Source organism: Muntiacus reevesi, chromosome 3 (genome assembly GCF_963930625.1).
Source record: "Muntiacus reevesi chromosome 3, mMunRee1.1, whole genome shotgun sequence".
NCBI classification, from domain to species: domain Eukaryota; kingdom Metazoa; phylum Chordata; class Mammalia; order Artiodactyla; family Cervidae; genus Muntiacus; species Muntiacus reevesi.
The window spans coordinates 255,073,396-255,095,445 of record NC_089251.1 but is presented as its reverse complement, the minus strand read 5'-3'; the positions used below and the strand labels follow the sequence as shown (position 1 = coordinate 255,095,445).

Sequence of the window (22,050 nt, the reverse complement as noted above, 5' to 3'; positions counted from 1 at the left end):
GCACTCTAAAAACTATTAACCAACAGTGAGAAGCCAGGTAAACCAATTTACATCCTGATATTGCAATGTTTCTTCAGCCCATGGTTTCCACCTTGCTCATTGCTGAAAACTTTAAGTTTATTGCTTTATTGTAACACCTCAAATATTTCAGTAACAGTTCAAGTGTAGGGTTGGGTTTCAGCTTCTTTGTGTTTTACTCATAATGGCACATGACCCTATGTGCATGTTTCAACACATCTGCCTTAAAAGAGAAAATTACTTAAAACTTAGGGCCACTGTTAGTAGTAAAAGAAAAGATTAGACAGAAAGGATGCCAGGAAACTTTAAAGATGATTTTTAAATTTGTCCATGCCATTTTGTTCAAAACTGTAACCACATTCAACAATAACATTTATCCTTCAGTCTTGAAAACCAACAATGGTTGTCACCAGCAGATGTAAACAGACTAGTTGAAGTACTACCTTTTTTTTTTTTTTTTTTGGTTTTCTTTTCCATCAATGCTCTGAACTATCTGTATGGTCTGATTAGCTTGAAATCCACTTTTTGTCTCTCTCATCTAGTCCTTTTTTTCTGACTAACAAATTAAAAGACAGTGTTTTTTTAAGTCTTCAGAATGTTCCAGTGAAGATCAAAGTAGATGTTTTTAATCTTTTATAATGAAAGACTTACTTCCAAATATTATTTTTATTTTGCTTAGTAAAATCCTAGGCAGTAAAGCAGATACTAGGTCAAATTTCCTTTCAGTGATTTTTAAATTGCCAATTCCTTAATTCAGCCAGTGGAGAAAGTGACACTTCATTCCCCAAATCAATAAAATGACCATCAGTCATAACCAATAAGAGCAAAGACTAGATTGGCAAAATTTCCAGTTGAGTAAGAAAAAGAGCACATATTCTGCTCCAGTAATTTCCAAAATATCATTATTTTACTATTACTGCTATTGACTGTAATGCTGAGATGCTATAATATCAAGCATTTTCATTCATTATTTTTATCCTTAAAACAACTCAATGAGGTTGATACTATTAATTACATTTTGTGTGAGCAAACTGAAGCTCATAGATGATGGGTAACTTGCTTAAAGTCACATAACTATTAAGTGGCAGAATTGGGATTCAGGCCTACATCTTTCTAGTTCTAAAGATTACATCTTTTGATTATACCATACTTCTAGAATACAGTTTTTCTAAGATTGAGGTGGAAAAGACTGAGGATAAGAGAATGACAAAGTAGATAGCATAGTCAGGCATTTATTTGAGACTTGAAAAACTTGACATGAATAACAGAAATGACAGAAAATACATGTAGTTATATGGTAAATAACAAATACACTTGGTTACAGATTGAAACAATTTGCTGCTTTTAACTTTATAAATCTTAAACTTCCAAGATTTATACTTAAATAACTCATTCAACCACACATGCTCACTCTGCTAAACATCAAAAATGAGAAGTACATACAATTTATCAAAGAAGAATTTAAATTTTGCTTCAACTGGACTTTGAATTTAAATAAATGAGTTGAACTGAGGGCATGCAGTTTAGGATTTGCTATTCCTTGGAGCGCGTGTGTATGGAAGAGTGGTCAGACTTAGGATAACACTCATGCCCCAGATTGTCTGGCAGCAGTTTTGACTCAGCAGATAAGTAGACTTGAGTGCCTAATCATAATTGCTTGACTAATGATGTATGTGTTTAATTGGATATCTGTAATGATTAAGAGCAATTACTGTTTTTCAAGTATTATATTGAATCTAGAGCAGATATATTGCAAACATTATTAAGGTAATAATTGCTCGGTAAACATTTCATTTTTATAAGCACATTGTGCTTACTCTTAAAAGGCTCTAGAAAATTGGTTTTTAATACCAGTGGTTCCATTATTGAGGCATTATTTGCAGGAATGTTATGAATATTTCATTTGGAATTTGAATGAGAGCTGTCTTTTTTATCTAAGGTATCCAAAGTAATGCATTCCATTCTGAATTCATCACATTTCACCACTTCTCTCCAAATGTGCACTGCCATTTTAGTAAAGGCTCCCGTGTTGATAGCCTTAACTCAGATTTCTTTTTTATTACTATTCCCCTCCCCACCCCCGGGCCATCCAATTAATCAAGTCCACTGACTTCACCAGAGACCTTCTCCCTCCTATCCATTCTTTATCTGCAGCCACAGGGATCATTTTAGAATAAAATTTGAGCATGTGAGCTATCCTGCTTAAAGCCATTTAGTGAAGCGAAAAGCAAAGGAGAAAAGGAAAGATATTCCCATTTGAATGCAGAATTCCAAAGAATAGCAAGGAGAGATAAGAAAACCTTCCTCAGGGATCAATGCAAAGAAATAGAGGAAAACAACAGAATGGAAAAGACTAGAGATATCTTCAAGAAAATTAGAGATACCAAGGGAACATTTCATGCAAAAATGGGCTCAATAAAGGACAGAAATGGTATGGACCTAACAGAAGCAGAAGATATTAAGAAGAAGTGGCAAGAATACACAGAAGAACTATACAAAAAAGATCTTCATGACCCAGATAATCACGAAGGTGTGATCACTCACCTAGAGCCAGACATCCTGGAATGTGAAGTCAAGTGGGCCTTAGAAAGCATCACTACGAACAAAGCTAGTGGATGTGGTGGATTTCCAGTTGAGCTATTTCAAATCCTGAAAGATGATGCTGTGAAAGTGCTGTACTCAATATGCCAGCAAATTTGGAAAACGCAGCAGTGGCCACAGGACTAGAAAAGGTCCGTTTTCATTCCAATCCCTAAGAAAGGCAATCCCAAAGAATGCTCGAACTACCACACAATTGCACTCATCTCACACTCTAGTAAAGTAATGCTCAAAATTTTCCAAGCCAGGCTTCAGCAATACGTGAACTGTGAACTTCCAGATGTTCAAGCTGGTTTTAGAAAAGGCAGAGGAACCAGAGATCAAATTGCCAACCTTGGCTGGATCATCGAAAAAGCAACAGAATTCCAGAAAAACATCTATTTCTGCTTTATTGACTATGCCAAAGCCTTCAACTATGTGAGCCACAATAAACTGTGGAAAATTCTGAAAGAGATGGGAATACCAGACCACCTGACATGCCTCTTGAGAAACCTGTATGCAGGTCAGGAAGCAACAGTTAGAACTGGACATGGAACAACAGACTGGTTCCAAATAGGAAAAACAGTACGTCAAGGCTGTATATTGTCACCCTGCTTATTTAACTTATATGCAGAGTACATCATGAGAAATGCTGGACTGGATGAAGCACAAGCTGGGATCAAGATTGCTGGGAGAAATATCAGTAACCTCAGATATGCAGATGACACCACCCTTATGGCAGAGAGTGAAGAGGAACTGAAGAGCCTTATGATGAAAGTGAAAGAGGAGAGTGAAAAAGTTGGCTTAAAGCTCAACATTCAGAAAACTAACATCATGGCATCTGGTTCCATCACCTCAGGGGAAACAGATGGGAGACAGTGGAAACAGTGTCAGAGTTTATATTTTTGGGTTCCAAAATCACTGAAGATGGTGACTGCAGCCATGAAATTAAAAGACGCTTACTCCTTGGAAGGAAAGTTATGACCAACCTAGATAGCTTATTAAAAAGCAGAGACATTACTTTGCCATCAAAGGTCCGTCTGGTCAAGACTATGGTTTTTCCAGTGGTCATGTATGGATGTGAGAGTTGGACTGTGAAGAAAGCTGAGTGCCAAAAAATTGATGCTTTTGAACTGTGGTGCTGGAGAAGACTCTTGAGAGTCCCTTGGACTGCAAGGAGATCCAACCAGTCCATCCTGAAGGAGATCAGTCCTGGGTGTTCATTGGAAGGACTGATGGTGAAGCTGAAACTCCAATACTTTGGCCACCTGATGCAAAGAGTTGACTCATTGGAAAAGAGCCTGATGCTGGGAGGGATTGGGGGCAAGAGGAGAAGGGGACGACAGAGGATGAGATGGCTGGATGGCATCATCGACTCGATGGGCCTGAGTTTGAGTAAACTCTGGGAGTTGGTGATGGACAGGGAGGCCTGGTGTGCTGCGATTCATGGGGTTGCAAAGAGTCGGACGTGACTGAGCAACTGAACTGAACTGAATCATAACTCCTTTCAAAATGTTTATAATGCCCCCACCACACTGTGCCTGCCTAATTTCCACCCCTACCTGATGCCACTCCAAGCTGTGTCATTATGCACTCCTCTCACTTCCTTGAATCTGCATTGCCTTGCTCTACTTCTGAAATTTGTCTCTGTTTTCCTCTCTGTCTTAAATATTTTCCCTCCTTTTTCCACCAGGTTCAGCACAAATCTCCTTCCTCCCTTAAGCCATTACTGACTGGTTTATGTGTTCTGTGTGCTTCTAAAGTATCCTATGTTTCTGCTACCACAAACCCCATCACTTTTCATTTGTGAATTCTCATTTACTATATATATACATGTATATATATATGGTGCTGGCTTGTAATAGATGTTCAATAATTAACTGCTAAATTAAGAGTGAAATTTGGGTACCATGCTGAAAAATACAGTATGAATATTACTAGGGAGCAGAATGGTGAGATTTCTGAAAATCATATCATAATCATAAAGACAAGAGTATAAGATCAACAGATCAAAACTACTATACATGAAATAGATAAGCAATAGAATTTACTGTATAGCACAAAAAAATTCAATATTTTGTAATAACCTATAATAGAAAAGAATGTGAAAATATCTATATATATATAACTGAATCACTTTTATATACACCTGAAACTAACATAATACTGTAACTCAACTATATTTCAATTTGAAGAAATATAATGTAACTGAAAATTTTATTCAAGAGAGAACTGAGTGTAAACAAGAAGTGTGTCCCCCAAAATATGAAGGGTTCTCAGTTGGAAGAAGTACTATACTTTTTCTGAAATCCTTTAGAAGAACATAGCAAGATCAGTTGTTAAAAGATTCAAGGATACTCCAACTAGATGTAAGGCATAACTTTCTAACAGAGCTATCTAGTCATAACCATGATGCTTCAAAATGTGCTAAAGTTATCACTGGAAATTGTCAGGTGGAATCTGACTAATCATCAGTTTGGGATTCTTAGAGAAAGTAATCCTGCATAGATTTGAGACCAAAATAGAACCAATTTCATGGCTTTTACCAGTGTTACTGCATGTTTCCTTTGCTTATCAAAAATAATCCTTTCAAACAAAATTAATGGATAAGGATAGTTTTAGTGCAAGCTAAGGTGGGTATTGAGTATTCTTTTTTTCAATGATTAATTACTCTTTTATCAAGTCCAAATGGTAAGATTTAGTTTCAGGGGAAAAAAAAGTGGCAATTCAACAAAAACCATAGAGAATGACTCTTGATTTTATTAAGTTGGAGATGTCACAGAGCAAATCAATGTTCAGTCATAGTAGGATATAGGAAACTTGTGAATTTAAACCACTACCTAACTGTACTTGAGTATGGAGCATGAGTGAGTGAGTGTTAGCCATTCAATCGTGTCTGACTCTTTGCGACTCTATGAACTGTAGCCCACCAGGCCCCCCTGTCCATGGAATTCTCCAGACAAGAATACTATAGTGGGTAGCCTTTCCCTTCTCCAGGGATTGAACCCGGATCTCCTGCATTGCAGGCAGATTCTTTACCATCTGAGCCCAACTTAGTATTAATAATATTTCTCTGCTTTAAGCTACAAGAAGATATATTTCTGGTAAATGTTCAGAAATGAATAAAATGAGAAAATCTGAGCATCTTTAAAGATACAAGTATTTAGTAAAATAAAGTACTGGTGAGGGCATTCTAAGTCAGAAAAAATTTCTGTTTAAAGATTTAATGTGGAATTTGTAAGAGGACAAGTAGCCAGTCTTGTCAGAGACACAGGTTCAGGCCTGGGAATAAAGTAGAGTTGGAGTATTTGGTTCAACACAGATTGTCAAGAATCCTAGATGTCAGGTTAAGAGATCTAAGTGTTATTCTATAAGAAGCAGAGAGGAGCAAATGAAGTAAAATACAAAAGTGATGTTTGGAAAAGATGAGGCAAGAATATGTGGTGTAGATCTAAAATATAAGCACAAATTACAGAGGTCTTTATCACAGTAGTTTAAAAATTGACAATTTATATACTTCCTTATAATTCTGATGTGTTGATAGCTGTCACAATGTTATTAACCACCACCCTCCTCTCCAAAGGTGGCTCCTTACTCTTTGCTTGGCTATGGGAGAAAAAAACAGGTCAATCCTGTTTCATAAGATGATTGATAGAGGATTTTTTTTTTAATATACCATGGCTCTGCAAAGAATACTTCTACAAGTGATAGAAAAAGAAGGTGAGCATTATAATGTACAGATATTTGGAGTGAGCTTATAACAGATTAATTTCATATATGCTCCTGACTACCAAATGTTTGGTGGCAATTAGTATGAATTTGTCTGTATTTGTAATTTGGATAGGAGTGTTTAAAGCATTAAATCAGTCTAGATCATGAGGCACACTAATAAACTATTTAAAAAGCTAGTATATTTTAGTTCTCTGAAAGATCATTTTGGTGCTTCTTTTGTCTTAGTAACCTTTTTCCTTCATCAAAACATTGAACCAAAACTATGAAGAAAAAGCACAGTCTAAGCATTCTACTTTATGAACTAAGAATCTTGTTGCTGTTGTTCAGTCACTCAGTTGTGTCTGACTCTTTGCAGCCCCGTAGACTGCAGCACGCCAGGCTTCTCTGTCCTTCACTGTCTCCTGGAGACCTCCTCAATGATACCATCCAACCATCTCATACTCTGTCGCCCCTTCTTCTCTTGCCCTCAGTCTTTCCCAGCATCAGGATCTTCTCTAATGAGTCGGCTCTTGTCATCAGGTGGCCAAAGTATTGGAGCTTCAGTTTTAGCATCAGTCCTTCCAATGAATATTCAGAGTTGATTTCCTTTAGGATTGACTGATTTGATCTCCTTGCTGTCCTAGGGACTCTCGAGAATCTTCTCCAGCACTACAGTTCAAAAGCATTCTTCTTCAGCACTCAGCCTTCTTTATGGTCCAACTCTCACATCAGTACATGACTACTGGAAAAATAATAGCTTTGACTATACAGACCTTTGTTGGCAAAGTGATCCCTCTGCTTTTTAAGAACAAGGAAACTTATTACATAATAATTTGTTGTTTTGTGGCTAACTGCGTCTGACACTTTGCGACCCCGTGGACTATATAGTGTGTTAGGTTCCTCTGTCCATAGAATTCTCCAGGCAAGACTACTGGAGTGGGTAGCCATTCTCTTCTCCAGGGACCCGACCCAGTGATTGAACCCAGGTCTCCCGCATTGCGGGCAGATTCTTTACCGTCTGAGCCACCAGGGAAGTGTTCTTGGTCAGCTAGGATCCAAATGTAAACTGTCGGCCCTCCAACTAATGTTTTAAAACAGTTATGTTTTTTAATGCATGCATAGCCTGCTAAGTACAGATAAATAGGTATGCAAACAAACATATGCATAAATGACAAGGTCTAACTCTAAGAATGGAATCATGGGAAAGATTTATATTTCTGTTTGGTTATCTGATTTTTTGTTAATATAATAGAAGATCTAGTGTTAAAAACTCTAAATTCCTCTTATCTAGTAAATTATCCAAGAAAAGAGCAAAAAGGTGTAGAATTATCACTCCAAAACAAACTCACATGCATTGAAATGGAAAGAAGTACATTCTGGGGTCAAATCAAACAGAATCCCACTTGGCCGAGCTACAGTGAAGAACTTGCTTATCATTACTTCCTTGAGGAAGACAGAAATAAAATAGTAAGTGTATGATGTTTCTTATTAGTAGAAAAATGTTATTAATGTAGTGGAAAGTATCCTGACCTTGGATAGACAACCTGTGTTTAAATTTCAGACCCAGTAATGTACTAGCTCCTTTGACCCTGAGCAGCTCCCCTATCACCCTCTTTCTAAAATGGAGGTGATAATACTCATCTCACAAGTTGTTAAGGATACATATACTATAGATGAAATAAGCTTGCAAATCATAAAACAACCAAAAGTAAGATATGTTAGTATCAACTTCTTTAAATTTGCCTCTGAGCCTATATGGTTTTTTTTTTTTTAATGTTTTATTTGTAGCTTAGAGGTAATTTTGTCTTTTAGGTCCTAAATTACTTCAAAATGTCTTTTATGTATGCCCCTTACACTGTAACTGTCCATATAAATAGAACACCTGGTGTTTTCTTTGATTCCAATGATGTCAGTGGACCATGCTGCTGCTGCTAAGTCCCTCCAGTCATATCCGACTCTGTCAGCCCACCAGGCGCCCCCGTCCCTGGGATTCTCCAGGCAAGAACACTGGAGTGGGTTGCCATTTCCTTCTCCAATGCATGAAAGTAAAAAGTGAAAGTAAAGTTGCCCAGTCATGTCCAACTCTTAGCGACCCCATGGGCTGCAGCCTACCAGTCTCCTCCGTCCATGGAATTTTCCAGGCAAGAGTACTGGAGTGGGGTGCCATTGCCTTCTCCATCAGTGGACCATAGAATTGTATGAAACTATCTTGTGCTGTCTCCAAGATCTTTAGCAAAAAGATGCTCATCATTGACTGAGTAAATGAGGAATTCTGGGCTGTTCACAAAGTAAAGTGACCTGTGGTGGAATTTGAGATGAGACATTTTAGCTCAATCATTCATGACATTTTACTTCACTGAAATGTGATGGAAAGTGGGTCTCTGGCATTATTTCTTGAAAACATTTTAATTCTTGGAGGTAGGTGGGCTTAGGATCCATGAAGGGAGAGTAGTTAGTCCTTAGAGTGCTTTTTGAAAAGCAAATCTAGTCTGAGTCTGTCCTGCTTGATTTGAAATCCTGCCCATATGGAGAAGTTATTTTCAACAGGAAGGTACCTATGGCAAATGAACAAAGTTCCTGTTTAGCCTTGAAGCCCTCCACCAAAAGTAAAGAAAGAAATTATAAAGTGGTAATGCTAGCCATAACACGATAATTTCCCTTTCTTCTGTTCATTTCTTTTAATCTCAACTTTAGTACAATTATCAGTAATTTGTGTAACAAAGACTCCATAGACTACGTGGAAATGATTGACTTATTTAAAGCAAGAAATAGTAATAATGTGCAGATTATGATGAAACATAATGAGCTAATCATAAGACAACTTCACATGCCTTATTATTATTGTTAGCCATGGCTAATTAAAAGCTAGGACAGGTAAATTATAGTATACAAATTAGAGCTCATAAAGAGTTCCTTTTGAAAAGTAAAGTTTCCCTCATCAGTCACCCATTGTGTATTTAAGTCTGCCAAAATCCTTTCACACAAACCAGAATGGGGAAAGAATAAATCTCCCATCAATTGTGTTATCATGCATCATCTTGCTTAATTCCAGCAACACAACCAGTGTTGGAATTGCCATGATGTGCTTCATAGAAGTGGAACCTAAGACACAGATATTCAGTCATTCCATGACTTGATTCTAAGTCATAATATGTTCTGGAGAAGGCAATGGCAACCCACTCCAGTATTCTTGCCTAGAGAATCCTGTGGACAGAGGAGCCTGGCGTGCTGCTGTCCATGGGGTCGCACAGAGTCGGACACGACTGAAGAGACTTAGCATGCATGCATGCATTGGAGGAGGAAATGGCAACCCACTCCAGTGTTCTTGCCTGGAGAATCCCAGGGACAGAGGAGCCTGGTGGGCTGCTGTCTATGGGGTCGCACAGAGTCGGACACGACTGAAGCGACTTAGCAGCAGCAGCAGCATAATATGTTCATTGATTCTGAAATTAGGGCTCTTAACTCTACACAAAACCACCTCCCAGTGTTAAAGTCATGGAAGAGCAGTTTGGAAGTTACCATATTATTTTGGAAGTGAGTTAGATTCAGCCTGTACAGAAGAATCAGCAGTAGAGCCACTGATAGGTTCAAGAGGCAAGGGAGAAAGAGAGGAGTTGGAGATGATTCCAAGTTTGTATGGTTCAGCAGTTGGAGGAATGAAGATACCACCAGCAGATATGTTGAGTTCAACAGTGTAAATGTGGATGTTAATGCTGGGGGACACATTTCAGCTAGACACTGACTTTCAGATGCATAGGGGGAGCTCACTTGCTGTATCTAATTATAATACTTCTGTATCTAATTATAATAATTCTCCCTGTATTTATGAATTGTGAAAATGGACACAAGAAACCGCCAAAATGAGAAAATAGTCAGGGTAACTAATATTCATAAATGTAACTTATTTTTTAAAATACTTTTCTGATTAAAAAAAAAATTTAACAAATCTCACTATTTGAATCTAGTAATCTAGTAATTTTAATGTTTTTTATTCATGAGTTTTCAAATAATGTGGTTAGTTTTTGATTTATTTCAAAGAGTTAGAAATTTAATAACTATTAACTTTATTCCACTTGTAACCAAAATTCACAAAGCTTTTCTAGATACTTTGTTTCCTAGCCTTTTTAAAGTCAGATCAATTATGGTGGAGGTGGATTTTATTATATGAGTAACTAGCCTATGATGTTTTTACACATAGTTAGGTATTTGGCTTATATGTGCATATGTACATGTGTTTGTGCATGGGAATATCCATGTGTGTGTGTGTATGTGTCCTAATAGTTTATTATTCAACAGGGGAAAATAGCATAATGTGATGTTATATCATTGAGGCAAATTATTCTAAAACTTGAATTCCAAAATAACTATTGTTCTCATTCTTCCATTTTGTGTATTCAGTTGTTTTTATGAGCAGGTAGATACTTATTTATATGTAAAGAGTGTGATTATGAAATTGTTTCCCATAATGATGGAAAATTGCTCCCAGAGAATGAAACAACAAAAACCCAGAAAGGGTACAAATTTCCTAGCTTTTCTTAGTTCACACAGTACATTTTCCTCAGCTTTCTTGCCAAGGTCAAACTGTCATCATATTCTAATTAGACTGTCAAGATATATCTCTTTGATAATGCAGGTTTTAGTAACTTATTTCACAAACAGCCTTAATAAGCACTATAATGATCACTATATTGAATTACTAAAAGTGATACAAAGTCATTGAATTAAATTCATAAACTTCTGCCCATAATACAGAAAAGACTCATAGATTTAACATTTCCCAGCACTTTCTAAGGGCTTCTGAAACACTAAGGAAGATATGAAGGGCCACGCTTGGAGAAGGCAATAAGAACAAACAGACTGGGAGGGAAGAGATGAATCTGGAGGTCCTTAATCTTTGCAGCTGGGGTGTTTGCTCCAGGGCCTTCCTTTCTCTCCACCTCAGGCTTTTTGATCTCCAGGTAGACTACTTTTCTGAAGTGCCAGGACATTGTGTTACATCTGGTCAGAGTCCTGATGTTTTCTCAGAAGCTAGAATATAGTAACAACTTCAAAAGGCAAGATTTCAGGTAGTGTGGAAACTGATTTAGGAAGATATTTTCCAACATCTCTAAAATCTTAACCACATAGGTGCTTCCATCCCTTACAGTGCTTTTTTTCTTTCTTTGTAGTTTTATCTATATAGTTTGACAGCCTTGAATGGAGCCTGCATCCTCCAATTAGACCACAATACCCTTCTCAGTATCCTACATGGAGCTCAGGCAGGCATCTATCTGGACCCTGTGTGGGCATGTCAGCTTAAGCCCCAGGTAAATTCTGCTACCAAATTACATCTTGTATTGCTGTAAATGCAATATGATCACTACTTGGTCAAAGTCATGAGGAGAAAATGGTGAGAGAAAGGATAGAATATTCAAAGCTTGAAGCTTGCTCCTAAGCAAGTCTAAAAATAAATACAGAAATAATTTTCTCCATTAACTACATAGCTTGGTTAGATTTGTTATTGTTGTTGTTGTTAGTGGTTTGATAATTTCCTGTTCTCCTTGAATGTGACTATGAACTAGAACAATTAGAAAGCTGTTAGAAAAAAAAAAAAAAAGGAAAGCTGTTAGAAACTTTTCCTATCTTAAATTTGACACCAAATGTGCCCTTAAGCTCCTGGAATGGCTGATTACACTGTCCTTCATGTGTACTGTTATGTAGAAACAAAAATGCGCATCTGTTTATTCAGTGGATGCAGATTAGCCTTATTTTTAATGAATATATTTTATATTTAGTGAAATTTGGTAGTGTTGGAAAAAAACAAGTTTTAAAAGGGTGAACCACTTTCTTGGCATAACACAGGCAGTAAGAAAACATCTGAGAGCCAGACCCAGGCCTGAGTGATCCCAGCACCTCTACTTTTAAGTAGTACATGCCTGCCTCTCCAAAATAACAGTTGCCATTTATCAAGCATCTAATATTTGTACTGTATTTTACAACACTATAACCTAATTCCCCAAAACATCCTATGGTGAACATTTCTGTACTGAATTGAAATCTATCTTATATTTTGCCACATACTGTTGATCTTACCACCAATATACATGTGTCAGATTATGCCTCAGGTAGGTTTCTGATGAGGTAAGGGATGGTGACTTACTATTTTATCCCTTAAAGCAGTTGACACTGTGCCTTAGTCAGAATAGGTGCCCAAAAAGTTTGATGGATTGCCATTGGATTTGAAAATCTGCTTTTTATCCATTTAAATTTAATAGCCCATGAGCATCTAATATCTACTGGATACACTACTAGTTTTAGTAGCTATATCTACTAGTTTGGAATAAATAGTAAAATTTTACTCTAATGCCAGTTCTTCAAAGTTTAAAGCCAAAAGATCGAAATAAAGTCAACAACTGTATTGTTACATAGAAAACTAAGCATGATAAATGCCTCTGTGTCTTGGTCAGAATTAATTGTACTGTGGTCTGAGCAGCTGGAATTTGTTATTACAGTTGTATCTTGGTTCACTCAGGGGTATTATTCTCTGTTACTTAGTCCACATGTTCTTTAAGGATTTAGAATAAGGACTCAGTGAATACTTAATTGAATCGAATGTGTAAATCAATAAGTAGCTTTGAGAGTTGCAGGTGAGAGGAGCGTATTAGAGTAACAAAACCAGGCAGTGAATCAGATTAGATGGAAAAGTTTTGAGATTTAAATAAGTCTGGGCTGCAATTTAATTAAGATTATTTGGAAAAGATGGAGACTGATTTGCACAAATGAGTCAGTCTAGACTATGTCTTAAGAATTGGCAAAGGAACCAAAAGAAGTAACCAAAGGAAGAAATCTTGGGCAGAATACAGCACAAGGACAGTGTTTGGAAGGAAATGAGAGCAAATGGAGTAGAATCAAATGTGAGCAATCAAATGAGAGTTTAATGTTTATTCTTTCCACAAACTATTAGAAATATGAATTGCACTTTTTTTTTGGTTGCACCAAATGGTTTTCAGGATCTCAGCTCCCAGGCCAGAGATTAAACCCAGACCCTTGATAGTAAAAATGTGGAATCTTAACCACTGGACCACCAGGAAATTGCCATGAATTGCATTTTTGATTGGATACAAATCTTTCATAAAGATCTTTTGCTTTCAGTATATATTTTCATAACTTTATAGACATCAGTAGCATTCTTATTTTTTTAAAAATCCCAAGGACTCGTATTTCATGTAAATTATATTTGTAAACCAGACATGGTCAGTTGAATAAATACCACAGTATAAGGTCCATAACAATTTCTATCCTGATGAAGAATTAGGAGTTATGGTACATCTTTTCTCTAATCAAGAATCACTGCCTCATGGGGACACTGATACTCCCTAATACAGTCAGGACTGGAAAAGAGCTGGGCCAAGTTCTGATAAGAAATGAAGGTTTTAGGAGAACTTAGCTTTTCTCAGCATGGGTATGATGATGCAGGGGGATCGCATGTCTTCATTATCTGTTTGGTTACAGACACTGTGCTATGCATTTTCTTACACCTCAATGTCCTAATTTTAAAAGGCAGAAGCTGAGTGCAGCGAGGTCAGCTGCACACCTAATGTCTCATGACCGAGAACTGGCAAAGGTGGAATTCAAACCCAAGTCCTACTTCATAGGCATTGCTTTACCCACTACGAATACTGCCTTTCTGCATTGTGCAAAAGTAACTTAGGGTTATTTTACTTTCTGTATTACCCATGGGTAGGGAAACAGAGGCCAAGAAAAAGGAAGTGAATTGAACTTATCATCATTCTTTCATATTTCACTAAGGTACTTCTAATTAAAATCAACGTAAAAGGTGAGCAGTATATGAAAGTGGAAGTGTTACTCGCTCAGGTGTCTCCAACTCTTTGTGACCCCATGGATTGTAGCCTGCCAGGCTCCTTTGTCCATGGAATTCTCTAGGCAAAAATATTGGAGTAGCCATTCCCTTCTCCAGGAGGTCTTCCCAACCCAGGGATCAAACCTGTGTCTCTTGCATTGCAGCTGGATTCATTACCATGTGAGCTACCAGGGAAGCCTGCACTATTATTCCAAGTGAGCCAAAGTAATAATCTTGCTGATAGAAAGCACCACTATTTCACAGTTTTATAACTTGCCCCTTTCACTTTGCTCTCACTTAATTTGAAGACTACACCAGTGCTTTGAATACAAAGCATAGCAGACTCTAACATGACTAAGGACTGGAGCCTCATCTTTGGCTCACAATTCCTCCTATTGATTGGGCCGTTTGGCTGCACACACTGAACAGTTATGGGAAAAGAAGTCAATCAATTGTACAGTATATGAACCTCTGAAAGCCACATGCATCACTTATGTTTAAATCATCCAGCATGCTTTGACATTCAATAACTCATAAAAATAACTGCTGAGGAGAAAAAAATAGGCTTTTCTGACAGTTATTAGAAATTAATACCAGTTAAACCTTGAATAGTCTACAAACACTGGACCTTTCTGTACTGCCATTAATATTCATAAGGCAAAATAAATTCTGGAAAATAGCAATAATTGTGGATCAGAAGGTATTATAACCTTATTCTCAAAGAATATGAGAGAAAAGAATGAAACAAAACTGTATGGACTATGGGTTCAGCACAACTTTTACTTGAATACATTTGATTGGAGATCCTTGGGAATGACAAGACCCTCCAGGTCTGGGGCTGATGATGTCTTCCTCACCCTTAATATTCCCAGGAAAATCCTCAGTGTGATTTCTGGAACTTGCACTCAAAGTGCCCATTGTCTTTTGACTATAAACCATTCATTTTGTAAAACAGAGGGTCTCCATGAAGAGAGATTATGAGCATATGAATGCCCTAACACTACAAATAAACCTTCACTCTAACTTGATGACCTGCAAAACCTCCCATCATCAAAAATTCCTGGAACCTCTCTGTTTGAACAAATCAGTCTAATAAGTCCGGCAATATTCTCTGTCATCCTGTGTCTCAGGATTTTAAATTGAGAGGCTTGAAAATCTTATTAATTAACTTACTGTCAAATTCCTAAAATGAAAGCTTCATTTAGGAAGTCACACGCTACTTCCACAATGAACTGTGGCTTCTTTTTTCAGTGTGTGGAGACAAAGAGCCCAATCAATTGGAAATCCCAGTTGTCTTTACGAATAGACTTACTCTCAAGGTTGAAAGAAGATACTAAGCTATTGAATTCATATGTCTTATATTAAGTAATTTTTAAGAACATGATGCATATGAGAAAATACTTTTGTATTTATTCCTCATTTCTAAGGAGCAAAAAGTGCAGAAGAGAAAATCAGTCTCCCCCAAATTTGGCTGTGGTAGAGGGAGTTCAATAAATATCCCCCGCTTTACATTGCACGTCTAGTTCCACTTATCAGATCCACGATAAACTTCTAAATCTAGATGATGCCAAAACTACTGGATGCTTACCCAAATCTTTACTAAGCTCCTGGCCTCCTGCAGCTCACTCATGTTTAATAGGCATTAGGTCCATTAAACTTGATTGTAACCATACTGTCTCTGTTTAATAGTAAGTGGAAAAGAACTGATGCCACAAACTTTAATATTCAGAAGCCCTGTTCTAATCAGGCTTTTTACTGGAAGCCTGTGTCCAGCTCTGGCTCCAAAGGCCTAGAGACAAGGAGAATTTGAATAGAAATCAATATGGGGTACTGAGAATATTCAATCCAGAAAAGAAAATAATGAAGAGTTGTGTATTTTAAAAGGTGAGGAGGGAGTTCCATGGTGACCCAGTGGTTAGGATTCTGGGCTTCACTGCCATGAGTTCAAATCCCTGGGGAACTAAGAATCCCACAAGTCACAGAAGCATAGCCAAATAAATAAATAAATTTTTAAAAGGTGAGTAAATGAATTTCTATTGATAAGAGCAAAGGAAGAGTTATTTTAGAATAACTTTTTATAAAAAAACTATATTAATTCCTAAAATTATTTGGTGTTGAAAGCTAGCTGCTTCTATGAATTTTTCTCTGATACATATAAAACGGAACAAGTGTCAGGGACTTGGGTTGATTTCTGTATCTTTCATCAAGATATGTGGTGAGGTTAGGTATTTTCTGAAATTCTTTCCTAATAGTTTTCTAGTTTTCTGATTGTGTGTGCTTAGTCACTCAGTCTTGTCAGACTCTTTGCCACCTCATGGAGGTCCTCTGTCCACAGGATTCTCCAGGCAGGAATGCTGGAGTGGGTTGCCATTCCCTTCTCCAGGGGATCTTTCCAACCCAAGGATCAAACCGGAGTCTCCTGCATTGCAGGCAGATTCTTTACCATCTGAACCCCCAGGGAATCCCAGTTTTCTGATACTGGTAGCCAAATAAATATACAGTCTTCTCATAAGCCTACTAAATACACATAATGTAAACCTAGAAATGTGAAGAAATAAACTGCAAAAAGGGACATTGCCATTTATTTCTAAGTAGAGATTTACATGTAGTCATCCCTTTAAATAAAAATATAGGAATCAAGCCAGTTAACTACATATTGTACAAGAGTAAAAAAGAAATAGCAAGAAGTACAAGAAGAGACAATGAGACTTAATCATCCCAGAGTGGTTATCATAAATAGGCACTTAATCAGAAAATGAACTAAAAATTCTGAAAGATAAGCAGTTTGCTACAAGGTTACTCAAATTGGCAACCCTGGAAAACATTTGAAAAAGGTGAAATTTGTCTTTGGTGTGCCTCTACCCCCACATCTCTGGCGTCTAGTATCTTTCTGTTACCACTGGCTCTTTAGAGTCATTCCAAGAAGAAAATATGTAGTCTCTACCTTCTCCACCATAGAGACACACCCTTCACTTTTAAACTTTTGAAGTATGATGCCTTCAACTTAATATTTTTTGTCTTGTGCCCCATTACTTTGAATTAAATTAACTAGTCTATGCTGGAGGGTGATACATCATTAACAGGTTATATAACTGTTTCTGTGCTGCTTCTCCTGCTGAGAATTCTAGGCCATTGGTAAGAAAGAGACTGATGTGCCTTTTTGTTGCCCCTGCAATCTTAATCAGGTGCCCTCCTCATCTATGTGTTTACACAAGCTTGGAAATTATCTGGATTTACACGTTGAAATATCTTTCTATCAAATGTAAACAGAATGCATATGTATTTCTAATCTAAAGTTAAATCATTCTTTCAAATATTCTTTTATAACAGACTATTTCTGCAAACTCCTTTTTAAAGTATGCTATATCTAATTCATTTAATCATGATTACAATATATCAGTCTTATCATATGAATTGGAAAGATCTGTTAATCCTGTCTCTATAGCGGAAAATTTAATTTCCTTTGCTTCATTAATTGACAATAAATATTTTCAGGGATTTGAATTTTAAACAGCATTAATGATAGGTGATTCCAACAATACTCATATGTGCCCTGGGCAATTTCGATACATTGAAGAGACTTGTTTATTTGCCAGAATTTAAAGTTGCGCCTGATTTTTATTTGTCAAAGAACACATTGCTTTTGAGGACAACAAGCAGCAACTGCTTTTAAAGCTCATTTAACAATTAACTTTTTTTTTGTTTTGGCTGTTATCATTTGTTTGATAGAGAGTGTTCAGATAACATTTGAAACAAAGAACTGTTGGATAGGGAAGAAACATTTAGTACAGACGAAATTATAAAGATTCTGTTCTTGTTACGTCTTTTCAAGGTTAGCATCGAGAGGTTCTAGGACACTGTAGAGAAGTCAGCCACTAGAGCAAAGGCAGTGACAGAAAATTGCTCTAAAATTACCTTTTCATTTATTTGTAAACTATAGGTACATATCATTTGCACCTCTTATTTAACCAAATATAAGTTAATATTTACTGAGATAACATGTTGAAAAATGATTTTAAAATGCTTAGCACTTCAAAGATACAGGATCAAATTATAATTCTTTGTTTTCAGCAGGAATACATTTGCTAATTTACTTCCCATTAAATGAACAGCTTTCTGTATTTGAGCTCCATGGCTAATATTCTATTAAAATTTTACTTTCTTATCTTAAATATGTTTCTCTAATTAGAAAGGGATCTGAAAAAAATCAAAGACTTTCACCTGAGTGAAATAATTTAAATCATTCACTATAATTTATGCAAACTCATTTTATCCACCCTTATTGTTTATACTTGCAAAATATCCAACAACAAGTCCTGCTTGGTTACAAATTAATGCTGTGAACTTTGCTGTCTTATTTCTAGAAACAGCACTTAAATGTGAGATTAAAATCACCCCCATTCAATAAGTACTTGTTTGTGTATTGCAGATCATAGTTCTTTATCAGGAATAATAATGCAGCTTTACTTTTTATGGGAAATGGAGAATAAAACCTCAACAAATGGATGCAACTCTTCAGAATGGCTCTCAAATGGGCAGTGCTGAAAATTGATCTGGTTACTTGTCAGTTGCATTATTCAGAGATGACATCAGCATCAAAGCTGTAGCCAATTGTGGCTCATTGCCCACCCCGTGGCAACCTTTGATAAATTAAAAAACCTACTCCATAAAGATATAAGCATCTCCAGGGCTGTAATTTGAGCTATGAAACCTAATTAAGCAACTTTCCACCAGGCTCATTAATAAGCACTGAACCAGGTTCTATACAAACACCTGAACACACAACTGTGAATGCTAACAAAGCATTTCATAGTATATCATCACCAGTAAGTTATTCTAGAGGAAAAGCAGTTAGATGAGACAGTTTTCATAGTAGCTATTTCTGACTTTGTTTATATTAGCTTGTTAGATTATTGCTAACTGGAAAACAGAATTGAAATCTTTTGACAATGGCATGCTCTTTGATGTTCTTCAGACAATTCTATTCCATTGCTTTGGTACATAAGATATCATGTTTCTTTACCTGGAGGGTTATGTTCATTGAGAATCACAAGTGATGCTGGCGTGGGTCTTCTTTTCCTGATCTGTGAACAATAAAGAAGCACCTAAGGTCAGAGTCAGATGCTGCTCCAGCTTGCTCTACAGTGTGCAAGGCTGTCCCATCCTCATCTTTTCCCAATATAAAGAGCAAATTTCTGGGAGGCACACAGTAGTTTGCTCACTAATTTTATTTTGAATAAAAGAAAGCTAGACAGTAGAACTGGCAGATGCTAGTATCACCTTCTTTAATCAAAAACTACATTTCCACAGAACAGAAATAGTTGTATGTAATCAAATGATGCCACCAAATATTAATACTGAAGTGCCGTGAAGGTACAGGGATGACTTGCTAATTTCAGTGGCTCTCTTGGAGCCTCATACATTGATGATGCTTTCAAGACCCATTACCCTTATTTCTAAACAGGGTAAGAGCAGCTTAGAAAACTCAAATTTCCAGCAGGTTAAATTTAACAGCATACATTCTTAACTTCAATTAATATTTTAAACTTTTCTTATTTTCTAGATTACTGTTTAGAACAAATTAACAAAGAATGAACATGGCTCTTACAGAAGTATATAATTCACTTAAAACTAATAAATTTTGTTTGTGGTGTTTTTTCCCCCTTATTTTAAGAGTTACAGGAACATATTATTAGAATTTGTAATGTATCCTTGATTATTTAAATATGTAAGTAATTTCCCAAATTAGTAGAATAGTGGATACATTTTACTAACAATATCTTGTCCAGGATAGAACCAATGCTCCGTTTAACATAGATACATGTTCAAGGTTGTATCTGTCTGGCTTGAGTTTGGGTGAATCTACTTCAGATTATCAAAACATCCTAGGAAGATTAAAGTCTCAGATTCAATAATTATTTTCAAGACTTTGTATATGATATTTGTAAACGGATTCAGGAATAAGTCAAGTTTTAAGAAATTAATAATTACATAGGCAGAAATTTTTTTACAAATGATCTTTTTACTAGTTCCATTGAATCAAGAATCTAAGTAAATCTGAATATGAAAGGCGATACAGTAAACCAGCCTCCCATGAAAACAGAAAGAGATAGAAATAAAAATATATAGAGATATTTAACTTGGAAAAATATCCAGGTTGTGTTAAAATACTATTTTTAATATCTGAATGTTTTTTAAATTATACACATACCTATGATCCTGTACTACATATATTTATAGTTGCTGCTTTTGATACACAATAAAAACATAAAATATTAAGCCCATGATCTGAAATTATTCCAAGATTTAATGCTTTCATTGTTAAGTGAATATTTTGATTTGTATAACTAAAAAAATAAAAGCTTGTTAATTCTGAAAAAATATATAAGTTTCTCTAAATATTGAAGCTGTTATTTTAATAAGCAAAAGCAAACAGATTTTTGGATCCAAATCTAAATTGCTGATGTGACCATTTTTCCTTAAGGGGTGCTAATTTTGTATCATATGAAATACTGCATTTAGCCAATAGTTCCTTCAGTGAAACTCAAATACAAGTGCATATGAAAGCAAACTTATTTCTCATTCACATACTCTGGGAAGCCACAAAGTTAGGCAAATTCAAGAGGTAGAGAAGCTTTTCATTAATAACAAGAATGTATGCCTGTATTACTTATGTATAGGAACTGGTCCCCACCCAGTTCCACTTACCTGCTCAGCTGCTTCGGGTGCAATCTGACTCTGGAATAAAGGCACAGCAAATTGTATCTTTTTGGGACTGTTTGGCTCCATGATAATGATGAGAATTAGTCAGAGATGTGAAGGACTCAGGAAGACGAACCCCAGGTGGTGTCTGGGATGTGTTTCCTCAGGCGCACTCCGCCCAGCCACACAGAGTGCTTTGTAATAAATAGCTGTAATTCCAGAGCGAGCAAGTGAAGATGCCGAGGTCTGAGTAACTCTCTTCTTCAACATCCACAGTGATGCCTGGCTTGCCTGTTCCCCACCAATCCCTTAGATCCTCTCAGCACAGTACGGAGAGGAACAAGCTAATTGTATGCCTCTTCACTAATATACACATGCCAAGCATTCACTCAGCAGCTAATTGAAAATGCAATGCTAGCCTTGAAGGACCTGCTGCCCTGGGATTTGAAAGAAAGGCTCTATCCACTGTACATTACTAAGCGGCTGCTCAAAAGTGCATTGTAAGCTCGCTCTGAGTATTGCAGGGATGAGCCATTCATTATTGATGAACATAAAGCAGGAAGTTTTTAGAGTTGGGGGCAGGGTTTGGGTATAGAGTCATTTCATTTCTCTTGGAATACCTTATCAGTCAGACACCTTAGTTACTTCAGATCCAGCTACCAAACTGATGAATGGCCATGGAGGTTAAGCCACAACCAATAATATCAGTTATATTTATGCTGTGAGATCTCTTTAGGTAAGACTGATCACGAGAGACAGAGCATCTGTGGTGTAGTGAGAACATTACCCTCCCGGCTGAGCAGATCTCAGTTCAAGTTCCATTCCTACTACTAACAACTTCTGCGGCCTCAATCAAATCAGTGGCAATGTCTTGGCCCCCATACCTTCCTCAGAAAAACAAGGGATTTGAACTTGATGACCTTTAAGCTCCTGTTCTGTTCCACCATTCTATAATTATAGTCCACAATTTTCATTAGAGTGAAAAGTATTGGACTGCTAAATTTAGCAAATTGCTTGAAAGTCACTGCTTCTGCAATGAGCTCTATTTCCTGATGGCGCCAGTTATAGCCTCTGATTTGGAAGAATACAGAAGTGACTAGACATCAGTGGAAACCTGATGGGATCCAACAGTGTGATTTGTTGTCAATAATGGGGATATATGCAAAGAAAAGGTCTTAGGGGAAAAAAGTGTAAAGGGGGAA

General features: G+C 36.7%; 1 protein-coding gene across 2 annotated transcripts in view; it reads right to left on the bottom strand.

Annotated features, from left to right (window-relative positions):
* The window catches only part of PPP1R1C (protein phosphatase 1 regulatory inhibitor subunit 1C), a 121,030-nt gene extending 100,095 nt beyond the window's left edge, over positions 1–20,935 (bottom strand). Inside the window, exons 1-2 of one of the 2 annotated variants that reach the window (XM_065927939.1) lie at positions 20,855–20,935; positions 19,170–19,251 (exon numbers count right to left, since the gene is read on the bottom strand). In XM_065927939.1, coding sequence (XP_065784011.1) covers positions 19,170–19,251; positions 20,855–20,935 — 163 coding nt within the window. The remainder of the gene's footprint in view (positions 1–19,169; positions 19,252–20,854) is intronic. The other variant, XM_065927940.1, reaches the window with a different exon arrangement.
* Positions 20,936–22,050: the final 1,115 nt, after the last annotated feature.